The following is a 22,562-nucleotide window of genomic DNA, read 5'->3' as shown; positions in this document are numbered from 1 at the left end:
AAATCTTATTAAAATTTTCCTGACGATGACCCAACTTATTAAAAAAAATTATGAATAACTTTAATGATTCCAGAAAAATCCAAAATTCTGTTGGTATCAATGCCAGTGAATCTTGTGAATTATCTTGCCTGTAAAAACAATATTTACTAGAAGCTGTACAAATTCCTTGAACGTGGCGAGTGTAAATTTATAGATATTTTATCTCATAATAAATTTAATTCCATTTTTGCACGCAGAGAGCACAGCAACATGGCAAAGACACAGGAGTACGCGCTAAACAGCGGCGTGTGCATTTAATTAATCAGCCCATGTGGTGCACATTTGCCTTCCACTCGGTTACAAAACCGGCTTGCTGCTCGGTTTTGTGTGTTTACAAGGAGTGAAATATCCTTGGTCTGGGCGCAGGCATACGTTCCTTGAGGTGCCGTACGTTTGTGTGCGCATACACAGTGGTTTATATTTATACATAATACACAACGCGTGGCAGGCAGGCAGGCAGGTAGTATACGGCGTATAAAGGCGGGCCGTAAAAGTGATGCTAATTAAGCTGCATGCGCCACGAAGAAAGAGCTGCCAGCAGGCCTAAGATTTTGAGCCTGCAGTGGAGAGTGAATTTCATTATTATTAGCACTGCTATGTTATTATTACCTAGCCAACGCAGCATAGTGTGCAAGAGAGAGAAAGACCGCAAAACGCAAAGGTGAAATATGGGCAGACGTCTCGTGCTGCTTTCTTACCTGCGGGCCGAGCAGCGCAAGCCGCGGTCGAATTCCTCTCGGCTCGCTGGAGCAAGCGAGCGAGAGGGCGAGCGAGTTTGCCCTGCGCTAAGTACACACGCTTTATTTAAATATAAACCGGCTAGCCGCGGGCTTCCATTATTTCTGTACCGTTCTCCAGAGCAGTGCAGTGTTACGCTTCATTATTTACCTGAAAAATGGGATCTTCCTAGTCTTTTGGCGTCACTTTCACTGAAATTTTAATTAACAGCCTCTCCCTCTGAAATCTTGACGTTAAGAACCTTCTCACGTGCAAGTCTCTGTTCAAGCAAAAGTTTGGAGTTTCAATAAAGTCAATAAAAAAACTAACTTTAAAAAAGAGTTTGTAATGTTTAATTCTAAAAATAAATTAGAAAATCTTCAATGTATGAGATTTTTTTAGTCTTTGGATCACTTTAAAAATCGATTTGATTGAATGTAAAATTTTTTAGGGCAAATTTGGAACTGAATCTTTAAAATCAAAATTAAATCAAACCAGTTTCGCAATGTTCTTCATAATACTTCGGTTAAATAAATAAATATTAATTCAAAATTTGTTGCCACGTAATGACAAATATAAACTTCACTCCCTGTATTAAAAAGATATCCCCCAGCCGGGCTGTTTGTATCGCAAGAAAAGACCGCTAATTGGAAACTCGAATTTCGAAACATTGTAAGGGTTGCTGCGTCGTAAACATTATTCCAAGAGTCGTTATGCTCTCACTCTTGCGAAGAGAAGCCGTGATTGTGCTCTCGAGATAGCAAATTAGGTGCAGAACTGTTCTCGGCAGCCAGACGGGTGATCTATTTATTTATTTGTTATCAGATGTTGGCACAGACTCGGTTTGTCGGCAGCCTCTTCTTCTTCTCCTCAGCTCCGCTCAAACTCTATCTTTGAACACTCGGCGCGGCAGCAGCGGCGAAAGAAACATGCGCTGCTTTGGAAGGGTTTCTGCTGTGTTTGTTGCTTTGTTTGTTTAATACTTTCACACTCGCAGCCGCAGTTCCAAGAAGTGAAAAACAACAATCACTTAGAGTATGCTCAATCAGCATGGGCTATTGGTATAAATTTCAACGAGCTGAATTTAAAATTATTTTTCGTGCTATATTGATATCGTGATTAATATGATGATTATTGGCGATTCATTAATTGCTTCATTTTTTTTTAATTTTTAACCTTGCGTCACCTTTATATTGATCGATATGATGTTTTTACCGGCTCCCTGGATTTCTGAATTAGATGAATGAAATTTAATTACGTGTACGCGCTATTAAAGAAATTGCATTTGCATGGTTCACCGCCTCTTTAACTCCAGCGAAATGCTCTCATTAATTTATCTGCGCTGCCTAGGGAGATAAGCGGAGAATGAATCACGAAATTATCGGAAAAGTATCGCCTTATTGAAGTCGGATAGTGCAGCTGCAATTTGGCCTCTCGGCTGCACACCAAGTTTGAGGTCCAGAGAGGAAGCCGGGAAAATGGCAATTATTGTTGTTGGCAGGCTTGAATGTGAAATATTCGCCAAGTTTGCCCCCGAGACGCTTTTGCCGGCCCTGCTGGCTAAACTTTGACTCTCTCCGCCTGACTGCTCGGTGTTTTCTCTACATTTCATTACATTAGGTTGCACACGACTTGTCCCGCTCTCCCGCCTTTATTGTAATTGCTACGCGCCCGGCCCGACAACTGCACACGACATTTTATGGTAATTTCCCACCTCTCGCACCTAATTTCGCCGCCGCTTGTTTATCTATCTCCCGAAGGCACAGATTCGGGCTTTAATCGCCTCGTACGCACGTAAACTCGGCCACGTGGACACGCTCGAATTTCCTCCACGCTTAATGGCGGGAAATTGTGCAGTTAGTTGGACGTAACAAATTTGCAAACTTTTGTGACAAACTCTATTTGATGTTCCCTCGTTTGGAAAATCTTCCAAAGCTTGTGGTTACTCGATTGCACTAGCATCCATTGATAAATAACTATTATTACAAATGCTACTTCTAGCCAAAAAAATTAGGACAAAAAATACGTAAAATAGGCTTCATCATATCGACGTATTCCAAAATCACACCTGTAAATTTTTGGGATTAATGGAATTAAAATAATTGCGTTGAATGAAGTTTAGTTGGCTGCTCTTAAATCTTGGTTATTAGCATACATCGAAAATTAGAATTGAGAATCAATTTTTTCTTAAGCATTTAAATTTTGAAAACTTAATAAAATCAAGACGAATATAAACACTGAATTCCTTTTCTAGTACAACGAAGATTGTATTCTTTTGGCAGACAGTGAGAATCAGTGTCTGGTACACTGAATTATCCAAGAAGAATTTCGCCGCGGCTCTGCAGTCATAAATAGTCATTTTTATGTGGCTTGTGCGCCTGCCAAATAAATATTTTGGTGTGTGTGTGTGCGTTCTCTTTTTCTCGCGCCCAGGTGCAAAGCTGCTCCTTTCGCCTTCTGCTCTGCTCCGCTCTCAATTTATTTCCTGGCGTGGATAAATTTATGACGGGGCCGATTTATAAAACAAAAGCGGCGAGCGACTCGTCGTTGTCGTCGTCAGCAACGGCACGAGGCGGTGTTTTCTCGGCTGCTGTCGTTCACTTTTTATAGTATATGTTGGGAACTCAATTAAAGTCAGCAGAGGGATTTACTCTAGCGCGCGCTAAGCGGCCGTTTTTAATGAGCGCCCGTCGCACGATGACTTGGCTGCTCTGTGTGTCACTGACCCCGTGCACGTCGACCTCAAAAAAATTGCAACACACTCGCGAAAAACTATTATGCAGCGCGCTCGTTATTGCCACTGTGTGCTCCACTTTGCTCGCCGCGTGCACATTTTGATAGCCGTGTTTAGGCCCCGTTAATTGAATTTCAGAATAGAGCCGCAACTTAATTAATGCGCGTGAAAGGTTTGTCACGAAAGCACACAAAATTGACTTCATTATTGTTAAAAAGAAACCTCTCTTGAGGTTTAGAAAACGGGAGAAAATCGTAAACAGGAAGTCAAAATTTTAAAAAAGGAGCCAAGATTAATGACATCCACGCCTTTTAATTTTTGAAAGCAAAATCTTGTTGTGAACTGACACACGTGCTAAATTGCCCTGGAATTTTCAGATTTATTTTCTCTTTCAAGCGAGAATTTAATTTTAGCTACACTTTCATGATCGCTACTATGAATATTAATTAAACGTGCCTTTGAACCCTTTCCAAACAAAGTTGTTGACTTTGCAACCTATTTTATTATTTGAATCAAGGAAACTGTCTACCGCAAAAAAATGTTTTAGCTGAAAACACAATTTGAAATAGTGGCAACCCACAACAAATGGAACATACATATATGGGCTATAAAATCAAAAATAATCTTTACCGAAGACTGCAATGGATATTATTGTTAGTAGAAACTATAATTTTTAGGTTTTCCACAATTTTTGAAGATTTTTTGTGTATATCAATATGATAGCATTTTGGTTCGTATTAAAAGGAGGCACAACCATTTTCATGGGCTCTTATAAAATCTGTGTTTGTTTGAACAGAAAGATTTAATAATGCACTTTACGCCATTTGTTAACGAAGCTTTCTTTGTAAAGAGCATTTGTGGATTGGAAAATCAGCAATCTTTGGTTGAAAAGAAAAGATTTATTGGAAAATCGGGCGGATTTGATCCTGAACGGTGCGGGAGTGAGCATGGAGGGACGCGCATGTTTATTTATTAGCCAATGGTTGGGAGGAATGTGCTGGTGCGCTGCCAGACGCGTTCGTTGTCTGTTCTGTGCCGTCTGTCGCGGGTCGAAAGAAACACAAAAGCCATTGATCAGTCCTGCTGGCCGGCTGCACTCGCTCACTCATTCATCCATCCATTCCATTTATTTATTCACTCATTTGTCCGGCCATTTATTCGCGCTCGCTTGAGGGACGCAGCACAGCCAAATCAATTAGAAACAGCATTGTCGACATTCCGATTAATCGTAAAAAGTGCGCGGGTTTGGTTCGAGACACATAAAATCAAGAACGTAAAAATAAAGCAAAGCAGCTCACGAGTCGACGATAAAATTGCCAGCGCGGCAAAATACCGAAAATATCCAGCGCGGCAAACCGACCGGCACACTCACTCATCCTGTTTGCTTTTCTGCTGCCGCCGCCGCTGGATATTTGCCCCCGGCTTGCTGGCTGGCTGGCTTTCTTTGTCTCGCCCCTGCAGTTCCGAATCTGGATTTGCGACGCCGAATTTGCGGCGCGCCTGCCTTTTTGTTTAATGCATAATGAGGTCGAAATCGATTCCAAACGAAATACTCGAACAGGCGGAAATGCTTCACAACGGCTCACAAGACAATGCCAGGATTTGCGCACGAGATTCGCTTTGCAGCCGGAGCAAACTGCTCGTAGGTGCCAGGAATTCCTGATTTTTCGTCTCTTTGCATTTAGAATTCTTCTGCCGATTCGATCTTATTTACTCCTTAAAATGTTTTACTCCAGTTGGTAAGAAGTCGTATTTTAGAGGTTATATTTTAACTAAAGATACGATTAAACAATACAGAATGGTTTTGGAGCCACTTTTAGATCGTTTTACGCCTGTATTTTCTGGCCAATTTAACACATATTTCGGGGTTGCAGATTTTTAACGTTGTTTTTACTATTTAAAAATGAGCAAAAAGGTTCAGTTCGTCAAAAAATTTAAGTTTTTGTCGATCAACTTATTGACACATCATATAGATTTTTTGCTGGAAGGAGTTTCCCTCGCAATTAGAGGAATCAACTCAAACAGGAAAGTACAACCAAACCGATTTATTAATCAAAGAGTGAAAAAACTGGATTTTGATAGTTCCTTCGATAGCAATCAACCAGCAAACGGTTTCATTCATCGATGTCATATAAAGCTGCTCCTTAATCGAGAAATCTCAAGTGATATCCTTTCGCTTGGCTACACAGCATTCAAATAATGGTAAATAACCGACCCACAAATGTCGTTGACTCACTTCTTGCTCTCCAGCGTGCGTGATTTTGTTCGAAGGTCAGACGTCTGGCATTTCAATCAAAGTCTCGAACCCTTTGTGGCCTGTATGAATAATTCGACACCAGAACGGAAGAGAGGACAGTGAAAAATCATGCACCAACCAAAAACAAAATTTTAACTCATTAACGTCTTAATTGGTTGCATAACGAACATATGACACTCCGTCAAGTTTTGTTTGACACTACTCGGCCTGGCATTTACACGATTTGTAAATAACGACACTAAGAGCTCCGAGTTCTGCTGCTGGCTGGCTGGCAACAGCTGCTCGCGCCAATGGGAATACGTGTAAAGGCATTCTCACCTCGACAGATGCACTTTGGTCGGAGCGAGATCAGCAAAAACAAACAATCCCGCGATCTAATTATAGAAGCATCTCTTTATTAGAGTTTGGTGCGCCTTGCGCGGCTGAGCTTATGCAACCCGCAGAGCGCACATGACAAGTCGGCTGCATAAAACTCAACTGCGCTTCTCGGACGTGTACTATCGATTTTTCTGCAACGCAACCGAGAGTCTGCGAGCTCACCACGGGACAAATGGAGGGAAAAATTATACTGCTCTCTGCATCACTGAAGATCTCAGCTGGATGATTTGTTCTTAAACTCACTCTGGATATTGGAACTTCTCTGCCAGTAGCGCTTAACGATACTGTAAATCGATGCAGCAAAAGTTGCCAGGAGAAAATTGAAAATAAAAGTTGAGCTAAATAGCAAGTAAATCGTAAATTATTCTGTCGTATCTGATATACTTTTTGAATTCTGTTTCTTGAAACAAAGGCAATTGTAATTATTAAATTAAATCAGAATATCACATTCATTATTCAATCCACTTTCCGGAGAATGGGATGCAATTTTTTTTCACAGAACTATGTGAAAAATGCATTTTTACTAAAGATTCATGCAAGGGCACACGTATGCCTAAAATATATTCATTTCTCATGTGGAGCATAAACTCAGAATATCTATCTTAATTTCCTTGATATTTTTGGAATCGGCCGACGCGTTAGCAAACAAACGCTGGATAAATAGATCGGCACTGATGATGTCACAAAATGGCCGCTATCTTTTCAACTGCACTTTAATTTCACAGATTTTGAAGCTGAACACGTTGAACAATATTTGTTTGAAGTCCATGTTCTATAATATTGAAAGGGTTCTAATGTAAAAATGCACATTTAAAATTGGATTATTTATAGCATAAAACTGCTTAGCAGTATAGGATTAAATTTGAGGCTCACGTTTGTGCAATTAATTAGCGCACTTGTGAACATTATTGTGTTTTATAGCAACTTTGTCGTGTCCAGACTTAACTTGGCGTGGGGCTACGTGTCTTCAATAAAGCGAGAAGTTGATGGCTCTCCCTCGAGGCGAGTGTGACTCTTGGGCGAGGAACGTGACAAGATGCAGACATCTGTCTTTTTTATACATTTCTAGCGTGGTTGATGCGAGTTGTAAAGTTGGCTAATAGCCGCTTTTATTCGGGGTCTAATTTCCAGGCCGCTTTTATCTGTCTCGGCTGAATTGCCGATAATTGGGCACTAAAAATTAGGTCTGTCCGGAGAAGGAGCTCGGACCTCCCTGGGGCCGAGGCAAAAAGTGCGGCGACTATACAAGTTTAATTGGCCTGCAGCTCGGGGCCAAATTAATAATATCGGGCCACCTGCAAAAAGTTTTTCAATTTCTCGCAGGCAGCGCAGAGTTGTGTGTTTATGACGCATCAGAAACTAATTTAAGTTTTAAATAACTGAGACTTGATTACACCGACGAGTCAGTCGCCTTGCTTATTCCGTTCGCTCGCCTCGTTCGCTCGAAAACTTTTTTATGTAGCACCCCCAGCCAGGCTCAGGCTCGTCAGCGGGCAGAGCGGCAAATCCGAAACGACAAAAACACGGAGCGGAATTATGAGCCGGCCGCGTCTTTTCCCGCTTTGCGACTTTTAATGCGGCTCGAACTGACACAAATTTATGCGCAAAATTAGCCGGCGCGCATCCAATTTTTGCCAACCACCGAAAGTGAAACGTCTCTGCGTTGTTTTTCCTCTCAAATAAAAACTCTTATTGCCCAATTTGTCTGCCCAACGGAAACCGTCTATTTTGAAAATTCTCCATGCACGAATATTGACATTTTACGTTTTAAATGTACTGAAGAGTTCCGAAAATCTTTTTTAATTTTACATGAAATGATCCCTAAAAATGGGGGGAGGGGATTAAAATTTTCCCAAACTGCTGTTTAAATTTCTGGAAATATTGACTCCGAATTTTACAACATAATCAAGCGGCGAAAACTGTCTCTTAGCTAATTAGCTTAAAAATCATTATTTGTTTCGCCAGGACAGGGGGTAATTTGCACACCAGAAAGGAATAATACCTGGTCCCGGTAAAATTGCGCAACTTTCAACAAACACCCAAATTTTCATTGTCGAATTGATTGTTGCCCTTTGCTTGCAACAAGGATATTCGCGTTTGGTTGTTGAAAGTTGCGCGATTTTACCGGTTATCAAGTGGCTAAAATCATTGATGAACCATTTCATATTATGAAAATCTTGGAAATATCTCAAATTTAATTTTTATGTTCTGATTTGAGTATTAAACATTGTAGAGAGGAATTGTTGCAAAATCTACTAGCAAGAGGCTAAATACACAATTAAACTTGATCTATAGCCAACAATGCAATACTGTTCGGTCGACTCCAATTAAATTTAATTGTGTCGTGACGTGTGCAGGCAAGTCAAATAGTGGATTTGTGCAAATCGTTTGCCAACACGTGGCGCTCCACATGCCACCTGAAGATCTCAGAATGGAAATCACTTCGTCGTAAGCTCCTTTCGCGCGCAAATTGGAGTTTTTTTTCTTTGAATCTCGAGATTGATATATAATTTTCCATTGAAGCGTCTTTTTTAAAGCAGATGTGAGACATTCCAGAGATTGAATTTAAGCCCTTTAAAAAGCCTAGCGCTCGACGACGATGGCGAATTAATGATGTGCGCGCCGAGCTTGCATCTCGTGTATAATGACACATTTCTTGAGAGCACGCAGATGCTGATAATGGGGGCGAGCTGCACAGCGAATCGATTGGATAAATTGGCCCAATCAAGCTTGCGGGACAATTAAGCAAATGACCCAGCCGATTCTTCTATAATAATGCGGCTTAAAGAGTTCATTAACTCACAGGTTGCCCTTGTTTCAATCTCAAGAAAAATAATAATAATCCTCTCGTTAATTTAATGGCTGTAGACAAGCGTGGTTTGTTATTAAAGAATGTAAAAAAATGGCATAAAAACATACAGTATGTCTGATTAAAACAGGGCCAAGGATCAGATTGCAATTATTTAAATGAATCATTTTGTGCCTCTTCTCAATCTTAACAAAAAAATTGGATTAGTAAAATCAAGATTTTTGAAAAAGGTATAAATTCATGAAATGATTTTTTGTCACTCTGCAATGGTTGACCAGAACTGGAAGTAGGCCTTTTTCACAATCAGACATGTGTTCACACGATACGGCCGCCATGCGTTTCACTTTTTAATTTTTAAAAACAGAAATATATTTAGAATGATTTGCCTGTTGCACTTTATCATATATCTTGAACTGTGATCAAAATATTGTAACTTTATGTGAATGGTAAAATGAAATTGTGAACGCGGTTTTCTAATTTATCTATACATGTTTGTTGTAAACGTTCATGTTAAATAAATTATTAATTTTTACTTACATTTTTCCTTTTTTTTCAGATTATTTCTTACCATCTAACCTTGTCGCCAAATGAAAAGTAGTCACTCACGGAGGAAAGGAATAAACATCACTGTTTCGTGGCAAAATACAGATTTATTTGTTTCCTACTCCGCTCGCACACTTGGATAAATTACCTTAATGAATGCTTGGAATATAACACCTTTCATGTGGATTTTTTTACCACTGATAAGATCTAGTTGATGCTTGTAATGTTTAGGGATTCAAAGAAATTTCTCGAGGGTTGAAGCTAATTTAATCAAACACACTCTGCTAAATTTTGCTAGCAGCATTTAATTGGCCGCTCGCATCGGTCGCCGCACCTGCAAATTATCAATTACACCGCGTGCCCATGCAAGCAGGAAAAGGGGTGAAAACAGCGGGTGATCGCGGCCGTAAAGCTGGGGTGCAGATAAAGGTGTAAAACACAGCTCAGCAGCATCTTGCCCGTGCGCACGTGTGTATGTGTGTGTTGAATGTGCAAACAAAATAAACACGCCCACCCTCGCAGCATTCGCAGAGAGACGAATGTGCGACACGCGAATAATGAGAGGGTGCTCGCTTCCCTTGCCGCTAGAAACGTGTTTTTATCTTGTAATTAGATATGTGAGAGGCTCCCCTTTTGCAATTTACAACTTCCTGCGAGCGAGCGAGCGGTCGGTTATCAGCGAGACCTGCAACTCCATGCAAATGGCTCGCATGTCTGGCGCTAATCAAGCCAAAGATAAACCCGAAAATCATCGGAACTGACGCACTTGTAATTTATGCTCGCTGCTAAAAATTAATGGTTCCGCATCGGGCCCAGTCTCGAATTTCGACGCTTTTTCCGCGCCCGCCACACAGATATCGCATGCACATAAGTGGTTCATCATCGATCACGCTTTTTGTGAAACTAACTGCTTCGCTGCTTGCTTAATCGATTCACCCCAAGACGTGTGTTTGAGTGAACAGAGCGCCTCCGTGTCACGACCCCCTATCAACGCGTTCCAGACTACTTAGAAGCGTTAAAAGATAAAAAAATTGCACGGCTTGAGATCTCAAGGTAGAAAATTGCGTTTCTAACAGTGAAAGTTAAAAGTGGAAGGCCTGACAGACGTGTCCTGTGGACACCCGTCTGATTGTGAAAAAGACCGACTTCCAGATCAAGTCAACCATTATACAGGAGTGACAAAAATCAGGATCACTCATCGGACATTGTAAAAAGTTAGTTCTGAATGTATTTTTTTAGCAACAGAAAGAAAATTTAGTGCGAAGATCATCCTCTAAGGAGCTCGAGACAGTTTTTATGACAGCCTAGATTTAATGAATTTAGGCAAAGAGAGTGCCTAAATTATATTTACCAATTTTAAAATAATTATATTGACTATATTTATCATATTTTTTAGTCATTCCTGAGCTTGCTGGAAATGACCTAAAAATTGATTTTTGTTCATCTCATTTCACAATTTATCATAATAGTTTGTTTCATGTGATTGCCTTCCCTAGTAATTTTAATATAAGAGCAGTCTATATAGAGCTTAAAACTCAAGGAAAAGTGCACATTTGTCCAAAATTTCAAAAATAAATTGTACAGCTTCAAATAATCTTTTACGTTTTATTAAGTAAAACAATATGTTTAATAAATTTAAAATACATATATACAAGCTCATAAATTTAAAAAAAATAATATTATAAAGGATTTTGTCTTGTTTATTTCAATCATTTCAATATTTTTTATATTAAATAGAAATTAAATTATGTGGTTTAGAAACACAAAACTGCTGACTCATGTACGGACTAAATAGTGTTTAAAAATGCAAATGAATCTCTTTAAAACAATAAATTAGCTTGACCTAATGATGAATTTAATTTTGTACATATGTGATAAAGAGAATCAGATTCAATTAGTGAAAGCTTCCCCATATGCTTAAAATTAATTCAGGTATTAGCTCATGATTATTAATGTAGATTATAATAGTTTTTAGCAATTTTAGTCCCATGATGGACATAGTGGTACTAAATAATGATAACCTTAATTACAATAAGCTGAATTGCTCAAAATATTCCTCAAATTCCATTTCATTTGTTTTTGCTACTAACGCTACTAACATATATGGAGAAAAAAATAAAAAATCCAAACGAAAATTCTAACCTTAGAAATGCATAAACTATTCAAACTGTCACATGGTATATCGGCAATAAAATTGGATTACAGAATCTGCATCGTTACATATTCTAATTTATTCAAGAAACCGTTCAAATGCGTGGATAAAAATCGATAGAGTTTTTGGTAGAAATCTGTGCGCTCAGCGCTCGACGAGCAGAATCGGTTTTCTTTCTCTCTTTGGGCGGCGCACAGCACAAAAGCAGCTTAATGCGGCAAATAGGATAAGTGCGCCGCGTATAATTTGTCTTTCTCGCGACTGGGCTCGGCTGAAGCGGAGCCAAGCCGAAAATAATTTTCTCATTTGTGCTTTATCTATCACTCTCTGGGGCAAGAGCATGTTTTGGCGCGTGGTGTTTGTGTTGCAAGGCCACTTTTTACAATTTTGCGGTATCAGCATCACTGACTCGGCTGCTGATTTTATTTATGCGCCCTCCTCGCCGCTATCTGATGCACACCCGTTGCCAAATAACAATAAAATAAAAACTTATGTACTTTTGCAGCCTGGCAAAAATATTAGTTATTAGTGGGGGTGGAATTTTTCGACAGACTTTTTTCACGCAATGGACGACTTTCAATTTCAACAGTCGGTTTGGGCTCCATTCACATTTCTTTCAGGTTACATTTCTGACCTAGCCTCGGATTAATAATTTTTTTTCTTTATATAAAACTCAAGTGGTATTCTCAACGAATTTCGATAATACTGTGTTAGCGAAAAATTAGTTTGGCGGGATTCATTCTGTTGAAATTGCTGTTCAAATTGTTTCTTAAAATCAAATTTTAATTTAAATTTTAATATATTTTAATAACCTTTGACGTAATCATAGCTCTTCAGGCCAAAAGAACAATTATGATTGTGAAAATCGGAAATGCGTCCCAAAAAATAAATTAGCAAAGGGTAATAAATTTTCTAAACATTTTATTTAATTTTTCATTGAATAAGTAGAAGAAACAAAATGGTTTAGAATCAATACTTACCGAATTTTCCTAATGTTAAGAATGTACAGGCACCAAAAGCAGCTAACAATTTATCAAAAAAATCATTTGAAAATCTCGACTTTGTAAAGAAAATATTAACACAATGTGAACGATTTTTATAGATTTAAATGTTTTTTGGCGATTTTAATTCGTATATGCTTGGTAGTAAAAAGAGTAAAAAATGTGCAACCGTCTCAAATTCCCAACCCTCGTATAAGACGCGTGGCTGCTGGCGTCTCTTTCTTCCTTTCCACGGGAAAAACTACTCAGCACGGCACTCATCTCTGGCATGGTGTATATTTTTACTCGAGCCATCTGGTCCGGCAGCAGTAGCGGCGGCGGCGGCAACGGAAAATATAAAAATAATTTCCCCCAATGTGGCTTATCTTAAAAAATTAGTGCCATTTTTTACGCTCGTCAGGAAACGAGATATGCTGGAAATTTCGTTTCTCTCAACGCCAGCAGCGGTGACGTTTTTGCCCCGACCCGGCCGCGCGACGACTGAGTGACAAGTCCAAATTTAGACGACACAACACCTCATAAAGCCGCTCATTAATTATCAAGCCAACTACTACTACGCTCGCTCGCTCTCACCTAAATAAATTGCTCCTCGCGGCCAGCTCCGAAATAGAACATTACTAATCCGTTACAACTAACTCGCATGACCCCTTTTTTCCCTAATCCAACAAATATGCGAATTTGCGTCACAACGCGTCCCCGTAATCTCTTGACAAGGAATATTCAACTACCGTGGTCGGAAGATCTTGCCAAAAATTAAACTTTAACACGTTTCAATTTGCAGCAATTAGTCTTCAGCAGGTTTAGTGTAATGGGTCTGAGGGGTTGTTTTAAACTTCTGTTCAAATCATTCAAGATTTACTAAGGTCTCGTCGAGAAGATTTTTCTACTTTTCAAAACTCAAATTGAATTTCATGCGGGATTTTTAATGGAAATGATGTGGGCACAATAAAGTTTTATCATTGCAATTTAAAATATTTTTATGGAATTAAATTTTAATTAAAAATTGTTACTAATTCGCTCAAGTTATATTCATCTACTTTTCTGGCAGTGTCGCTTAAGATTTTGGGACTCTAATTGTAAGAACTGAAAAAGTTTAAACTGTTTAAAAACTTACAGAAACCCCGAAAAAATATTGCTATCATGTCAGCTAAATTGCTAAAAATTGTCAATAATTACACCAATTTACTCTAAGAAAATTAAATTTAAAATAATAAAAATATTTTAAAGTTCTACTTGAAAGAACTTCTGGACCTCCTAAACTCACAGCCCAATTGTTTTTTTATTGTTCCTTTATTTAACTCTTGCTATGCTCTATGTATGTCAGAATAAACCAACTAAAATAGCAGGCTTTACCGAAAAAACAAAATTCCAAGGCCCACAAATGTTTTCAGAGTGTAAATACCGTCGTAAAACGGTCTGGTTAGGAATACATCCGAGTCGCTTACTCATCTAAATAAACACGGTGGGCGTCGTCACACGAAACGAGAGACAATTCCATCCAAAATGGAAAGTGAAGAGTGATGCGAGCGACTTACAGGCTTCGTTAAGCAAGACAAGAAAAATGCAAATTTGTCCTGTGTGTGTGTGCATGTGGTGGGGCTAAAAGAAGGGAAAAGGCCGCGTCTGTGTTCTCTATATATTTTTTGCGAGCTGACAATTGTCTAAATTGTGTCACACAGCGCTCCCCGGCAATAAAATTTAAATGCAAATGCGGCCCGCCGCTTCTTTCCCTCCCTGCACGGCGCCCGCGTTTAGTCTTATGTATGTATACGAAAGTTGCAGAGCTGTGTGTGTGTTTTGGTTTTAGTGTTATTATCATAATAACAGCTCGCCCGCTCGCTTTCCAAATTTATTTATTTGCTGCCGGCTTGCAAAATTGAATTCCAAATTGCGTCGCAAAATGCCCTTCTTTAATCCCAGGTAGCTTTGTCCTAAATCTCATCCCCGGCAAGTCGTTCCGCCCGGCGTATATATAAAAAGCCGCAAACTCAGCACCCTGCTAGCTGCATTTATTTTCAACCCGGGCCGGCCCACGAAATCAAAGCAGCAGGACAAACTGCTGTCATACTCTTTCTTAATAAATCCCACCAACAGAGAAAGCTCTTCTGATTCATTCCAACACGGCCTCGTTAATTCACTCTCTCGGCTGTATATTTTTTCCTGCCTGCGTCAGATTCGGTCAAGTTGAATTTTCATCGAGTGTAAATCACTGCCGGGAATTGTTTTTGTGGTGCTTTTAGCAAATGATTAAAATGAACTGTTCAGTCCTGGTGAGGAAATGTGGCCCACAAATAGATTTTTCAACAAAACAATTTTATTTAAAGAAAAAAGAAACAACAAACCCCTGTAGATATTTGGCAAAGGATATACCAGACGGAATTTTAGGCATTGCACAGTCAATTAATTAATTGCCATTCGTTTTTCTTGTTGCAGACGTGAACATGGTGGCTGAGCCGAAGGCGCACCAGACCGGCCGCAAGCGGCAAAACAACGCCAAAACAGGCAACGACTGGTGAGTTTGTCCGAATGAATAAGTGATGTTGTTTGCAGTTAGCTGATTCCTTATTCTTAACCGCAACAATGGCAACAAAAGACTCTCCGCTTTGCCCGCGCGCGCGTCCAGACCATATTATTCACATCTGAAATATGCAAAAGAGCGGCGTTCGCATGAATAAAACCGCAACAAAGGGCCGCAAGTAGCATTGTTGCCACGCACAAAGGCGCCGCTCATTGTTATTTTGACTTGGTACGCCAAATTTGTCCGCAAACCGTGCACATATACATAATAACGAGAGCAGAAACTCCCTCACACACTCACACACACACGTGCGCTCATTAAATATTCACCACATGCTTGCAATTTTCTGCTCTTATACAGCAACAGTTGGTTTTATTTGTTGCGACTTGAGCTAGCAGCTAAGAGATTTGACCGCACTTTTCAAACTTCTACCGGCCAGAAGGGTTATTGTTATCGCGGCACGAAATTGCCAATACAACTTTTCAACGGTCCACTGATAGATTTCAGAAGTTTTTTTTATTTCCTGAGGGACTGCTCTGGTCAAGTTCGGTCAGGATGGACAAATCGCTGGGGAATTTTGAGCTAGTTGTCACTTCTACTTTTTTTCTGCTGGTGTTTGCTGTGGTTATTAAAATAGTTTTGTCCTTGCCACAACTTCAAATGAATCCTAATAAATTTCAGCCCAAGCCAAAGTAAATTATTGCCCTGCTGATCCGTAATAAACCAAAATTTGAATCTAAATTTATTTCCCCAATGTATCCTAATTTTGCGAATAGGAAAATTTTTACTGCCAATTGAGAATTTTTAATAAAAATGACAACTATTGCCTAAGGAATAGTTGCCGTTATACATATATAGTTCGCTACATTCACGCCTCCGTAATTTAAAAGTGAAACAGATGGATTTGTTAGTTGGTTTCATAATTGTGGTTTTGAAATTGTTTTTGTTATAAATAAATAAAATAATTTCTGGTGCACACATTTCTTGAAAAATTAGGTGGTGTAAGTTTTCATCCTAATTTTATTAATTTACTGATCGTGAGTAAAAATTGGGTTAGGTACATTTATTGCAAATTAAACCCCAAGAAAAACTAGTACAAATCGTACTACGCACTTACATTTACTCGAGCTGTCTATATCTGGATTAAAATAATAATTATTTTTTAGAAAAATATTTACTCTTTTTTCAATACACAAATCTTTACCTGATAAAATCTCCTCGTATAAGCAGTTCCTTCCTGCACATATGTGATACGTCTTTTCCGAGCTCAAAGGTACGCGCTGGAGCGTGATCCTCGAGCAGCTTTCCGCGGCAGTCGGCTCGTTTATATTATGACTGGGAAGCCAACACCCTTATTTTCCCTGCTTTCCCTCGGCTGGCTTGTTTGAGTTTGGCATCGGCATTACGTATCGATTGGAAATCGAGCGAGCCGCCTCCGAAATGAATATGTAGTGTGCGAGCACAGGTGCACAAATCACACCTGGGCATAAATCTCGGGGAGATCAACTGCTCAGCACACGCCTTGTTCTGCCTTCTCAAGGAGAAAAATCAAACGGCGAGAACAGAAAGGAGAGAAAGAGAGAGCAAAAATGCAAATTCAACTCCAGAGCACTCGTTGATCATCAGCGAGGGGAAAAATTGGACAATTGATCAGTCGAGGAGAGTGCTTGATGTTGATTTTCAATTAGCGCAATAATTGAATCCATCGGCAAACACTAACAAAAATTCATTTATGAAAGTTCTTGTGGAAAAATGGTTTCGTGACAAATTGATTTGGGCAAACACAAACATTTAAAACGCACGCAACCATGTCATATTTCACTCATTTTGTAAAGTTTCAATCGGGCTCAAAAGTTAGTCACTTCCCGAGCCGGTTGTATTTATTTTTTACGCTCGGCCAGTCTTTTTCCAACACAGGAGAGGAGACACTACCGGCGGAAAAAAAGTCGACGGGAGAAAGAGAGAGAGAGAGAGGCGTCGAGAGTCAATACGCAATTGATTTTCATCGAGTGCCGAGGCAGCGAGTGGAAAAAGCAGCGAGAGAATAGGGTGTGCTTTTACCCCCGTGTTAACACCACCCCATTCACCCCTAATCGAGCCATTTTCACAGCCATTCATTCTCTCACTCTCGGCTGCTCCTGCACAGATTCAAACACGGCTGCCTCGCCGCCGAATAGCACTCAAAATCGCCTTCTATTCACGGTGCAATGTAGTGAAAATCAAAGACGAGCCACCTCAAGCCAACTCCACACTAATTTTTATTTCATCTGATACGCCGAATCATATTAAATTAGCACGCGAATCCGGCATCATTGGATGGAAATAACGGCTGATATGAATAATGAACAGTCGCACACTTGTTGATTTCTTTATAAATATTGGCAGGCGATTATTTGTTGAAAGAGAGAATTAGAAATTTTGATAGTTATTTTTCTTGAGCTTTTAATCACAGGGGTAAATCATTGAAATACGTCGGATTTTTCATGACAAAATTGTATTTACAAATGTTGGGTAAAATATATAAAACAAGAAGCGTGATATGAGTTTTGCAAATGAAGGATATTCCCACCGCCCAGTGTTTGATACATTCACGAAGCTGAACATTACAGGCCAACAATTAAAAACATTTTGTATGATATCGTTAGCTCTAGCAAGATGTGCATTGTGTTTTAGTGTGGAACTTCTTGTTCACTTCAAGACGAATGGAATTATCAGAAAAATATAAAAATCATTTCAAAACCGAGTTACAATCAAATTTAGGAATTGACCGATTTCTCAAAAATGTAAACGGTTTTGGTCAATTAATTTTCCGGTTGATATCGATTTCATTCTCCGCAATATATCCAACGGCGTGTGAACTATACGAAATACTTTCCCTTTTAGTGAAAGAAATCGTGGTTTTCAAAAAGTTGGTTAGCATGCAAACTTTAAAATCGATTTTATTGGAAATTCAAACAGATACTCAGGACACATTTTATCTTTTGAGACGACAAAAAATATTTTTGTTGTTTGATGAGTTGTTGATTTCAATATCTGACTCCTCTTAGACTTATATTTAAAAATTAAAATATACATACAACTACCGAACAACCCATAAATTCTAATTATTTTATTTTATTATTTTACTAGTCAAAATATTTCATTAGCAGCTGTAGTTTAGAAATTTCTAAAAGTTATACTAAAAGACCAAAAGAAAATTATCTAAATAAAACTAACCAATGCGGTGAATTAAAGGAAAAAACATAAAGAGTGGAAGCTGGGCAGATTGTTTGTTTTTATATCAAAACCTTGCATTTGGTAAAGGCACAAAGATGAAGTGCCGCACCACATTATTCTTTCAGCTGGTCCAGATAATGAGCCGCAAAACATATTTAGCTAGAGGGATGGTGTATAACTCGCCGAGTAATTTCGTTTGGCTGCGAGCGGGAGAGTAAAACTTTGTGCGAGAGAGAGAGAGAGAGAGAGAGAGAGAGAGAGAGAGAGAGAGAGAGAGAGAGAGAGAGGCAGTGGGTGGGCTGGTTGGCGAGGGAGAGAGTGAATGGCTGCCGAGAATGAAATGAATAAAGTGCCGCCAGCGGTGGAAATAAAAGGGATGAGCCACTTTTATGGCGGTGTTGCGCGCGGCTCGAAAATTAAAACTCATTGTTTGTTAAATAAGCAGATAAATAAGAAAAGCTCTCGGCGCATGAGATAAGCGCACGCTTCTTTGCTCGCTTGCCAAGTGTTTGCACTTAAATATTTCGCTATCAACTCTGAATCCCGACAATCAGCCGGCTGTCTCGAGGAGCTATTTATTTTCGCTGCATTCACTGCTGTCATAAATTTTGCGCAATGGTATGGACTTTTTTGCATTGTATTTTCACTCCCGAGTTATCTAGTTCCTTATTTCATACTTGTGTAATATTTATATTTAGTAGAAGTAATATTGATATGATGATATATTAATTGATATTATCACTATACACAATTATCTGATTCCCATATAAAAATACATTTTAAGTAGCGAATTTTCATTTTTATCAAGTTCAAGACTCCAAAAAAATAGCTGAGACAAAATTTCCACATGTTAAGAGGATTGATACTGCAAAATCCTTGTTGGCAATGCATAAACTCATCTTTTAGGATTACGTTGACCTAAGTAGCACTGTTAATTTTTGAGAAAAATTGCATGCTTTTCAAATGGTGAGGACTATCTCCTTATTTGAAATCCTATTTTATTTCACAACAAAGAGTTTCCCTAAAGGGTTCCATACGCTGTTGGACAAAATTTGACAAAAGAAATCTGCCAAGAAATTGTGGTCAAACGCTAGAAATAAGGAGAAAATTAAAAAAAAACGAATTTTTACTCTTAGCAAGGTCCTTTTTTATTATTGCAAATTGTAGAATACATTTTTTATCGATCAACTGCTAATGCAAACAACAATTATTCGACTGTAACCATATATCGATCCACTTTAAATAAATTGATATACAATTTTTAAATGTAGTTGGATAGTTTAATATTTTTATATTAGCATATCAAGACAAAATTTAAAATTTATGAAAAAAACAGTTACATTACAAAAACACTAAACGGTTTTTCAACAAATTATATCTCAACGAATATTTTATGCAATAAAGTCCTTAGTTTTCAAAGGGGGAAATAGATGGCACCACTGTTAATATAAATATTTCTGGCATATTGCACTGCAAATTTAGATTTAATATCGCTACTTTGAGTTCTTGGCTTGTTAAAGATTCCATTTGACGTGCAGAAAACCAAAATCTGTAGATGGCGTTGAACAGTGAGGATTTTCTCTCGATACTTTTCAAAAAATAAAATAAATATTTTTTGCTCTTCAATATGTAAGTGAATTAAAATGTGAATTAAGTGAAGTGCAAAACCAGAAGCCTATCAAAACGTTTTAAGAAATCACAAATCTCCTACAACTCATACAAAAAGAAAATTGAAAATGACATGAATTGGCTCAAAAATGTCACTAATTCCACAACAGTGAATTATCTAATGCTCTCAGGGTTATGCAATGTGTTTTACTCTCATCAATTTGAGTTTGAATTCCCCTCTACGGAATTAAAAGAGATTGCATAAATTGAAGGAGGAAGCCATGTTTATTCCATTACACGATTATCAAACGAAACACGAGAGAGTCTAAGATTTACTTATTCATTTTCAATTGAATCCCCGGTTGTGTCTGGTTTGATCAGCTCCTCGAACAGCGAGATGCTATTTTCTTCGAGGGCGAGTAGTGCAGTGAATAATTGATGGCTGGCGCGTTTGCTTTCCGGTCATGCCCGGCGCACCCCAAGGTGTTTGCCACCAGTGATTTCGCCAGCCGTAAAAAACTTTGTATCGCACCGGCGATGATGATGATTGTGATTCCGAGCAGCAAAGCAAGAGCAAACACATGCGATTCGGTTTGTGTAATTGCCGCGACGTGCCCGGGAATAATAATGAATAATATTATCATTTTATCCTGCTGCAAGCGAGCGAGCGGCCAAACAGAAGGAAATAATGACCGTCTGCTAGTCTCTGCGTGTGTGTTTTGTGTTTATACTTCTCTCTCTCCTCCCTCTCTCTGGTGCAAAGTGGAACGCATACACTCAACTTGTGTTTTTTCTGTTGCAGGGACTACTATTACGACAGGTGAGTGTGCCTTTTTGCGACGCGTTTTGTTGACACAGTTTTTGACACCGGCGGCGGTGAGTAATTAAAAAAATCTGCTGAGTGTTTGATTCAATGCGCGGAGAGGAACATCGTCTGAATGAGAGTGCAACTTTTGCAACCGCACTGGCGACAGATTTTAATTTGAAATAATTACACGATATACAAGGGGCTCTAAAAATAAATTTCCCGGGGGTAAAAAACATATGCATCTTTTATCCTACTTAATTTCTTTAAAAATACTTATTGGGTGAGTAATAATTCAGGATTTGGCCAAAGGGTGGTAAAATCGGTAAACTCATGAATGTCCATTATTTTTCTTTCAGAAATGTAAGCATCCTTTGAATGCAGTTTTATGAAAAATTATAAACAGGAATCCAAAATTTCCACGGTTAGAAAATCAGGAAAACACTGTCATTTTTGTCCTATAGTTTTCTTCCACTTTGCACCAGTTTAACAGAACAAATTCCATTTACTTCGGATTAATTAAGTTAAGTTTCATTAAAATATTTTACATATTCAATACTTTCTAACAATATTTTCAGCAAAAAATATTTGCAGTTCAAACCTTTGATGTTTACTTTTGATGACAAGTTTAATAAAAAGCACAGTTTAAAAAATGGTTTCTTCTTTCTATTGCCAGGAAAGATAAGACTTAGTTAAAACTCACAATATTTGGAAAAACAGGACTTTGCTTGCGGTTTTTCCGAAACAAAAATTACAGACCCTGTTTAGTTATTAATTTCCTCTTTATTTATGTTGAGAATGAATCTGAAATAGAATGTTCAAAGAAGTGAAACATGTATAATGACAGAGTGAGACGAGTTGTGACACATATCTGGAGCATAAAACAAGAAGGGCGATAATGAAATGACTGTTAATTAAAGTGGGCCCGGCAGGCAGGATTATTGTGGATCATCCCCAGCCGAAGGTCGGCCGGAGCCGGCGTGAAACGCGAAAATGAATCTCTCTCACACACACAAATCTCTGTGCTGGTCTGCTTATTAATTACTTGATAATATAATTAGCACCGCCGTTGGCGTGTTTAATTAAAACGCGCGGCGGCGGCCAGCACATACTCATGCTCGCAGGGGCGGAGCGGGATAATTAAAATTCCATCCATTAATAATTATTAGGGCGCATAAAACACGCGTAACACGTGGTGAAAATCCCAAATAATGAGTGGTGTCGCCGCAGCAGTGCAATCATCAATCTTCGCACGCTCCGATGGAATTACGCTTTGGATTTGCTGCGGTCCACGATCCGGCCCTCAGGGTCCAAATGTGTGGCTTGCACCCCAGCCAATTCGTAATTAATTCACCACTGACGGCTCATCTGGAACACGACGAGTTGTGCTTTGATTTGTATTGACGTGAAACTCGTTTGACGTGTTTTCATTGTTTAAATTTTTCGCACAGCAGTTTAAAGGAACCGAATAAATGCCAGAACCTTTTTGACTTTGTTGAAGGGAAAATTATCAAATGAAAATGATATTTTTTCATTATTTGAGTACGGCAGATCCTGTAATATCCTAAAAATTAATTAACTTATTACTTTCAGAAATGTGGAAAAGACCTAAATTTTACAGGTTTTTGTGAAAATTTCCGGGAAAATCGGCTGCAAAGTTTGCACGCCCATCGACAAGCACTATTTTTCTTGTCGAATATCAGAATTTATTTTGTCATTTACCTCATATTTTGCACACTGTTGGTTAGATCGTAATGTGAGGAATTGAAATAGAACAAAAAATCA

The 22,562-nt window shown here is 38.8% G+C and overlaps 1 protein-coding gene across 1 annotated transcript in view; it reads left to right on the top strand.

Moving 5' to 3' along the window:
* The window catches only part of LOC135938983 (uncharacterized), an 86,041-nt gene that overhangs the window by 44,828 nt on the left and 18,651 nt on the right, over positions 1-22,562 (top strand). The window contains exons 4-5 of the mRNA XM_065483083.1: positions 15,064-15,142; positions 20,775-20,792. Coding sequence (XP_065339155.1) covers positions 15,064-15,142; positions 20,775-20,792 — 97 coding nt within the window. The remainder of the gene's footprint in view (positions 1-15,063; positions 15,143-20,774; positions 20,793-22,562) is intronic.

Source organism: Cloeon dipterum, chromosome 3 (genome assembly GCF_949628265.1).
Source record: "Cloeon dipterum chromosome 3, ieCloDipt1.1, whole genome shotgun sequence".
NCBI classification, from domain to species: Eukaryota; Metazoa; Arthropoda; class Insecta; order Ephemeroptera; family Baetidae; genus Cloeon; species Cloeon dipterum.
Note: the sequence above shows the minus strand (reverse complement) of the source record. Positions and strands in the feature narration are given on the sequence as shown.